The following is an 8244-nucleotide window of genomic DNA, read 5'->3' as shown; positions in this document are numbered from 1 at the left end:
GTACTCCTGTGGAACAGTCAAAGTCTAGTAAGGTGCCCACGCATGTGGTGCAGGCTCCCCAGGGTTTAGGTTTGACACCAGGTACCCTGATCTCCTCTCTATCACCACTGGAGACAGGGTTGCTGCAGCACTTGGCAAACGTTAAGGAACCTTAGGCAGCAACCAACCATCCAAGAGGAACAAAATGTGGGGGAAAAGGCGCACAAGTGATCCTTATGGGAGCCGAAACCTTGAGGGCAGAGGGGCCGCACCTTTGGTAGGGTGGCAAAGGTATCACCATTCCAGAAGAGCACTTGAGCGCAGCGCACATATGCTGTGGTGGAGTCCTGGAGTGGCTGACAGGAATACAAGCTGTGAGCGTGCTTAAGAGGGAGCAACCCGCTCCGAATGGCTCTGGGACCTGCGCACAGCAGGCACAGAGTGAGGGCGGCAGCGCTGCCTGTATACTGTTCACTTGGACTGAATGTTTACACACGTTGGTGGCCAACGGTGCAGCACAGTGGGGATGGGTGGCAACGACTGTTAGACCTCCTTCATCACCATTTTTGGAGACGGCCACCGTGGTCACACAGAGCTCGCCTAGCGGGGACACAAGACACAGTGTTATGTTCTACTGGTTGCCTGCCGCCACACTAAACACACGTTCAGCGTAACGCCCCCATTTTTTCAGCCCTCGTCATGACGAGGTTCCAGCCAAAGTTGAGGGGGTTTACGACTGGGAGAAAAAGAGGGGAGCAGGGCAGAGGAAGTCAAGAGTAGAGGATAGTGTCCGAGAGAGGTATCATCGGCCGAAGGAGAAGTAGAGGTAGTGTGAGTAAGAAGGGAAGAGCAGGACGAAATGAAAGAAGTGTTTTTTTTCTTTTTTTAGGTTTTATTAGTTTTACAATATAGAAAACATTTTACTGCAGTCATTGTCGTGTATAAATATCATCCTCGGATAGTCAAAATTCAAAAAAACACAAGCTCATTCATTCCAAGGTCCATTGTTGTCCAGCTGTCACTCTCCTGGAGGACAAGCTCAAAATCAGTATCCCTCTACCCTCCCTCGATCTCTATAAGATCATGTGTATTATTCACTATTCTTAATTTTCTCAAAAGTTTAACTAATGCTAAAGAAATGGGAGTAATTTTATCCTGTGTAAGCACCTTCCGCCAATCCTCAGCATTCATTGAGTCATATTTCTTGATCTCCTGTCCCAGAGTTTCCCTCAAAGCTGGGCAGAAAAGTGTCATATGTTTCAGTGTTTCTTCAGAATCATCTTTTAGACACAATCTACATATTATATCAGCTCCATTTGTTCTTTCTCTTGGCCGCAGTACCTGTCTCCTTGGGAGCAGATTTAAACGGAATCTCATGAACTGTGATCTAAAATACTGATTTGGGACAGCTGTAGGTATTTTGGGAGTGTATTTAGCTTCATTGCTTCTTGCAGTGGTTTACCAATTATTCTATATGCGTGCCTTTCGTTCTGAGTCGTTATCCAGTCCTGCATGTAGAGCTTCTTTTTGATCTTGATCGGATTTGTCAACAGCGTGTTATCTGATTCTCCCAATCCTACTATGATTATTGACAGGTGACTTTCCATTCTTCAAGAGTCCTCTCAATAATGCCCTATATTGCTTTTTTCTCATTTTTTTTCCATACTTTAAGACCCTTAATAACAGATGCTTGCAATTGGTTGACGTTGAAAAAAGTGGGTGACAATTCCGTACAAATTAAAAATAAGGTTGTTAAAAATCTGTTTGACCAGATACAAAACAATGTTAAAAACCTTTAAAAAATGTGCATTGCGAAAAAATAGGCTTCTAAAAACATGTTTGTCATTCCCAAAAGACCTTAGGTAGAAATAATTAAAAAATGTATGTTGCATACATAATGCAGACCGTTCTGGTTATCTGGTCAATTGTATAAAGCAAGCACTTAAGGTCTTCAGTTTGAATTCTTTGTTCATTTCTTATTGCTGGAATTTCATTCTTTTTGATGACTAAACCGGTTGATGGTTGAGAGGGTAAGCCGGTATTTACTCAGCACCTCCCTGCACGGCCTCGGGAGCAGACGTATTCTCAGCTGGAGGGTCAGCTGTTTTGGGCTCTTTGCCATCTTGTGGTTCAGGGTTTTCTGGGCATCTGCGTCTGTAGTTGAAGTTACGATACCGACGTTGAGTTGGTTGCTGACTGTGGGTCCCTTCCCCCCTGGTTTTCCTTATCTTCTTCATTTATGTCCTCTCAAGATGGTCTTTGACGAGGAGGGCGCCTGCGGAATCGTGGTCTATAACCTTTGTACATATTTTGTCTGACTGGTCTGCCTTGTTCTCCCGCACCCTGGTTATCAGCATCCTGATGTACAAACACGTCTTCCTTGGTGTCATTCCTGTTGATGAAACCGTACCCATTTCGTACATTAAATTTTTTAACTGTCCCCAGAACCTTTGTTGCAATGACCTTCTTCTCCCCCGTAAGGACCGTCGTGGCTAGGCCGGACTTGCTGTCAGCGGCCTCGGGCTGATGCTGGGTGTCGGCCTCGCTAGTCATGCTGATGTCCGTGGTGGTGACTTGACTCCTTCCCCGGGGTTGACGGTAACAGGCCGGCGGTGACTGCTGCGTTCAGGCTCCCTGGCGTCCGATCCTCCCTTGCTTTTTTTAAGACATCAAATCCTCCTTTGGGGGTTTCCTCCATACATTTTTGATAGAAGGAGATAAGATTTCCAAATTTCTACTACAGTATTTAAAGATCGGAGGTCACGGGGATATTATGTTTGGGAGGGCGAAGTGATAGGAGAGACCAAGGGGTGATACACTAGCAACTACATGGATTCATCCCAGACTCAAGGAAGCAAACGGGGCACTGCATTTAACTGTCTTCTATGTAAATATTAGTAAGTGATACTAAAATAAAAGAATCTCTAAAATGGCAGTGTTGAATCACCCTACCAGGCCACAAGAAGAAGCTTTATTTACAGTCACAGAAAAATATTCAGAGAATATTTTGGTGTGTGTGACCTTTACACTGATGAAGCGCAACTCTAATTGCGCTCACCGACCAACATCTAAATTACAAATAGAAGAAACGTGGGCTAGCTGTGACAGTTTAGTCAATCTACAGCATGGAGTTCTAATAATTAAATCTCTGTGATCTAGGAATTTAACACGGCGTTCTAATAACATAAGAACTCTGTGGTGTGTACTTTATTGTAGCTCTACGGCAATGGGGTCGTTATTTCCCTGTGTTATATACCGGTTGTCGGTGACTTTCCCGGCGAAACCCCAGAACTCCTAAGAAACTGTTATAGAAAGCCATTGTGGCAGTGGACTAACCTGGCTAGAGGCAAAGCTAAATCTGTTTTAAAAGTTCAACAATTGGGCTACTTATGCCTCAGAGTGAAAGCAGTATTGGTTTGCCTGACCTAAGCATGCCGGTCACGGTGACGGAACACGCCCCGCCCTTCAGCCTCAGGCACTCCCCGCCCTTCCGTTTAAGTCAGCTGAGTGGCATGTCACGTCGAGCAGTGACGCAGTACCCGGATATGCGACTTGGCATTGGCAACATTCCTACACAGGCCGGGATGAGAGACACTCTGAAGATGGCGGAGTTCCGCTCGAGGGAAATACCCCGTTGCTGCGGCTGCCTGACGGTACGCTCGGTTAGCCTAGGCCTGGCTCTGTACCTCCTGTTTTCTGGCACGATGTTGCTGGTGCTGCAGACGGTGAACCTGGCGCACGGCGAGGACGCATCGCCGGCCGATAAATTGGCGGCCTACCTTGTTGGCCTGCTTCTGATGCTGGTGGCTTTGGGCCTGATCTGCGGCATCCTGCGGAACCTCCCCGGGCTGATGGTCCCTTTCCTTGCCTTACAGACCTTAGATCTGTCGGTCAGCGTCTTGAGCTTCTTGGGTCTGTTCCTGCGCTACCCGTCCTGTGTCGGATTCCTCAACTGGGAGAGGCGCCATCTTTCCTCCTTCATGGATGAGGACGAGAGCGGAGATCCGTCGGAGAAGCACCTTCTCCGTCCCATCGTCTACTTGGCGCTGGCTCACGCCGCCTTGCTGCTGCTAAAGTTTTACCTCCTGCAGTGTGTCTGGCGTTGCTACAAGCACCTAAAGTCTGAACGGAGCACGGAGCGGACCGTGCACATCTCCGCCGTCACCCTGCCCGAGAAAGGGCTGCTGCTGCCCTCCTATGATGAAGCTTTGGCACTACCCACTAAGCAGCCTCCCCCGCCGGCCTACTCCGTGTAGTCACCGCTGCGGGACATCTGCCAGGGCTGCGAAGGGACCATTCATCGGTCTGAATTCTCTTCTAATAAAGGGCTTTTCTGTCTCCAGCTTCTTTCGTACTGACTGCTTTCAATGTATGGTGACTAGGGATGACAACATGGGTTCCTGTCTACTAAGCCAACCACACTGTGACGCAATGCTGTTTCGTGCAGGCCTTTCGTTGAACTTTCCACCCTACTTTACAGGGGCGGAGGGACAACACCTTTCGTTTGTCTACTGGTATTGATCGGAAAGCGGCACTTCCTAGCATATACAGTGGCTGGTCTCTGTTAAATTTATGTTATGATGTGCGATTTAATGTTCCACTTCTGCTCGTATTGCTCCCGGAGTGCTATCCAAAACCACAATGTGATGGGTTATAACTCCCCTCGACAGCTCATGATATGGGCTCAACACCACGGATTATGCGCTACTACCACATCCTTTTACCACCAGTCTTGACACTTCAGGGTTGTTTCTGGCCTCGGGTTGCATAATTTGATTTCCCCAGTTATGCATAGTCCCTACACACGCTAAATCCATATTGCTTCCCCCAACACCACAGTCATATGTTGGTAGGCAGCCAGTGAGTCACAGTATGTCTTGAGACTTCCATTCAGCACACCAGTGATTTGTCCCACCGCCACAGTCTGGTCTATCGGGCAGCTAACACACCGTCTGATTACCAGGGGCTGCTGGACAATCTGCACGCCCCATTTACCCTTGCACGGTTCACTCCAACCTCGCCTGGCTGGCAAGGGCTATGCACCAATCTATCCCATGGCTTTGCAATCAACCATATCAAATTATCATATGCTTTGGTGAATCGATCTTCAAACCATTGGATGAAGTAAGATTTTGGGGATGTTCATGTCGTACTGCTTCTGAAAGTGTTGATGTTCACGTATTGAATTTACACATTTTTGATCAACGCAAAACTTCAAAGCCTCATCTTAGTTTTTCACTTGTATGCAGAAAGTTACAATTAATGGGACGTTCCTTTTTATTGCTTCCAGTTTCAACACACCAAAGCACTGATTTTAGTACATTTCACCCCCCTGGAATTTGACAATCGGTTTCTTTAAAACCCATGGAAAGGATAGAAATGAGTAACCTTCCTTGGAAGAAAATGGAGACGCAGTTTGTGAAAAAATAATTCGTAATCATGTGATTTTCTTGTATAGCTCTCCTTTGTCACTGGACTTGCCAATGGCGTTCTCAGCAACCCATAGTACTCCGAGATGATCACAGCCGAAAGTAATATGATCTTTGCAGCTGTATGTTAAAGTACTTTCTGTTGTTTAGACAACTGCTCATCTTGGCTGTCAAGGTTATTCTTTGCTACACACCGTTTTTGGAAACATTATTGTAAAGTGCCTTACGAACTATTCAGCTTGTGTAATTGTTTGTGGTGGGAGCCATAGGCGATGAGTACATTGGGGAAGTTGGCTCCGTACTCCTTGAACCAATGGGCAGGAGTGTCATTTTGCCCCAGTGGATATTCTGCATGTATTTGTATGGGGAGACTAAAACGGAAAAAAAGATTCTGTGCCATGCGCTTTTTAATCACTGTGTGACAGTGCTTTTCCCCTTCTCTCTTGCTGTGCTGAGGCTTAGTGGAGTGTTAGCATTCAACTTGCTAAATAGGTGTTGCTCACGTCAACCCTCATCAATGGAGGACTTGAGCCTTTATTGTGGGGTTGGAGGGGAAATAAGAGGGGTGAACAGGCAAACGCTGTTTGGTGCAGAAGAAGCAGGGGGGGGAAGGTGGAGATCCAAAAGTAAAATGCTGAGTAAAGACAACTCGGCAGGTTAGGCAACTGTTGCAGAAATGTTTAAACCTGCATGTAATCCCTATGCCCCCCCCCCTTCTTGCTGCAAAATGTGCCAGAAAATAGATTGTTTGGACATGGGGACGGGTACAGCCTGCGACTCTGAGAATGTCTGCTGTCATAGCGAAAAGTTGACACCCATGGCGCAGGCTATGCTTTGGCAACATATTTAAAATGGTGTTTTCCGCAGTATTTCTCGTGGTTCTGATGATCACAGTTGAGAACTAGCAATGCAAGGATCGATGTCTAAAGTGTTTATTAATTGAACCATAGGCACTTGCCCGCTCAGTATTTAGAAGACCAGTGACGTACAGCACAACTTGCTTTGTGCATTACATTGATTTTAAAACGACAGAGGAGTACAATGGTTAAAACGTATCACTGTCCGATGACATTCTGCATATTAAATTCCATACTAAGGACATTTGTGTCCTATTCCTAAAATACAGTGTACCTAGAAATCCTAGAAGCTCCCAAATTGAAGCTCCCAAATGTAAGAAATGCTATCACCCAAAGAGTGTTTAGGGAAAGGCGAGTAGCCAAAGGCCTACTTTGAATGCATTATTTTGTGCCCGTACCAGCAGCTTTTACGAGTACAAGTGTAACTGTTGATTTACGTTGTGTATGTGCATTTGCACCACTAAAGATTCAAGAAAAGTATACACGAGGAAATCGTTTGGTGATAGTGACTTATTGCATTCGACAGATACATTTGGTGATAGTGGCTTATTGCATTTGACAGATACAAGCAGGCCCGTTTCGTTGGTCAAGTTCTTGCCTATTTGCGATACGAAGACGACATGGCCTCCAACCTTTTCAATCATTTGGTATTATTAATTAGGCCATTTAACAGTCTGACAGATTAAAAACCTTTTGGTTTCTCAGTTTGTGTGTGCCCTTAGGAAAGTCCTGTTCTGTGTGCACACCGATCTGTGCCTTTTGCAGGTCATGGGTTTGAAGCATTTTGCATGCAAAATATGTGTTATGGGTCTTGACGGGGAAAGGTCGATTCCAGTTGCGTGGCCACCCAGTTAGTGAAAGGGATGTACTTCACCGCACCCGTCTCTGTTGCAGGTGGAATTTGCAATACTGCCAGTTTTGCTCTGCCCGTAACAGAAAAGAGTAGTTATATTGAAATCTCTTCCCCAAAAAGATGAACATTTTAAAAACGCAGTTGCAATGATGGTTTGCAAGATCACTGCACATGTGCTTTCTTAACCCAGGTGGTTGGGCGACTGACGCCATCCTCGTCCAAGTGCGTGTTCAGGTGTTGATAATACGTACCACACCAAACTGTGCACGCAGGAGCGGACTGCAGGTTTCTTGGTTTCAGCCCCCTTGTTTAACCTCGCAAATTCTGTTTGTTTGTGAACCAGGGATTGGAAAGGGAAATCTGCAGGTGTAGTGCCCTTGCATCTCTGTGTGCCTGCGGCTGTATATGAATCCGCCCCTGTCTACTTGTCTATCGTATTTTTGTTTTAAGGGGAAACGGGTACATAGAATCCAGGGTCCAATTAAATATTTGTTGAGGTACATTCAGTACACTTTCATGCAGTGCTAAACGTTTCCTCTTAAATGTTGACTTGCTGCTGACATAGCCGCGTAAATCATAGTGGTGGTAATTTTCAAAAAATGCATTCGTTTCTGCTGCTTGTCAATATAATCTACAACGTATACATGTCGTCATTATCAAGGTATTGAGACGTGATCTGGGTGTTTTCACATTTTTAATTGCTGCAATTCATTTATTGTAATCACTTGGTGTTTTGTAAAAGTACATTTAGCCATCATGTTGATTAAGTACGTACAACCAAAGAGATTAAGAATGCTTGTTATTGATTAAAATAATTTTTCAAATGCGTAACTTATTTTCTTTCAACATTGCACGTTCACTTTTTTCATCATTCAGGATCATAATTAATGTATACTCTGTCAGACAAAATATCAGCATTTACACAATCAAAGTCTGAAAAGAAAGTGTCGTCGAAAGGTTTAATATCTTGGTCCACCAGTGGAGTGGATCTGGAATTCTTTCCCATGTCGAGCCTGGAAAAGAATACACAGTTCTGCGTATACATTCCTATCTGAATCGGAATATTGTGCACAGTTTGTTGTCTTGGTTCATGATTCCCTGAGTACTTTGAGCATGCAGTAGAGGC

At 45.3% G+C, this 8244-nt stretch overlaps 1 protein-coding gene across 1 annotated transcript; it reads left to right on the top strand.

The window, feature by feature from the left end:
• The first annotated feature begins 3469 nt into the window (after positions 1-3469).
• Positions 3470-7944, top strand: LOC138492342 (lysosomal-associated transmembrane protein 5-like). The gene has a single exon (XM_069619407.1). The coding sequence runs from the start codon at positions 3492-3494 to the stop codon at positions 4233-4235; it is 744 nt and encodes a 247-aa protein (XP_069475508.1). The 5' UTR covers positions 3470-3491; the 3' UTR covers positions 4236-7944.
• The last annotated feature ends 300 nt before the right edge of the window (positions 7945-8244 follow it).

The sequence above is a fragment of the Ambystoma mexicanum genome, chromosome 10, assembly GCF_040938575.1.
Source record: "Ambystoma mexicanum isolate Mex_15411 chromosome 10, UKY_AmexF1_1, whole genome shotgun sequence".
NCBI classification, from domain to species: domain Eukaryota; kingdom Metazoa; phylum Chordata; class Amphibia; order Caudata; family Ambystomatidae; genus Ambystoma; species Ambystoma mexicanum.
This window is presented reverse-complemented; position numbering and strand designations above follow the sequence as displayed.

What these genes read in the sequence shown, in the direction of transcription:
- LOC138492342 (XM_069619407.1), top strand. Translation starts at nt 3,492, where the DNA reads ATGTCACGTCGAGCAGTGACGCAGTACCCGGATATGCGACTTGGCATT.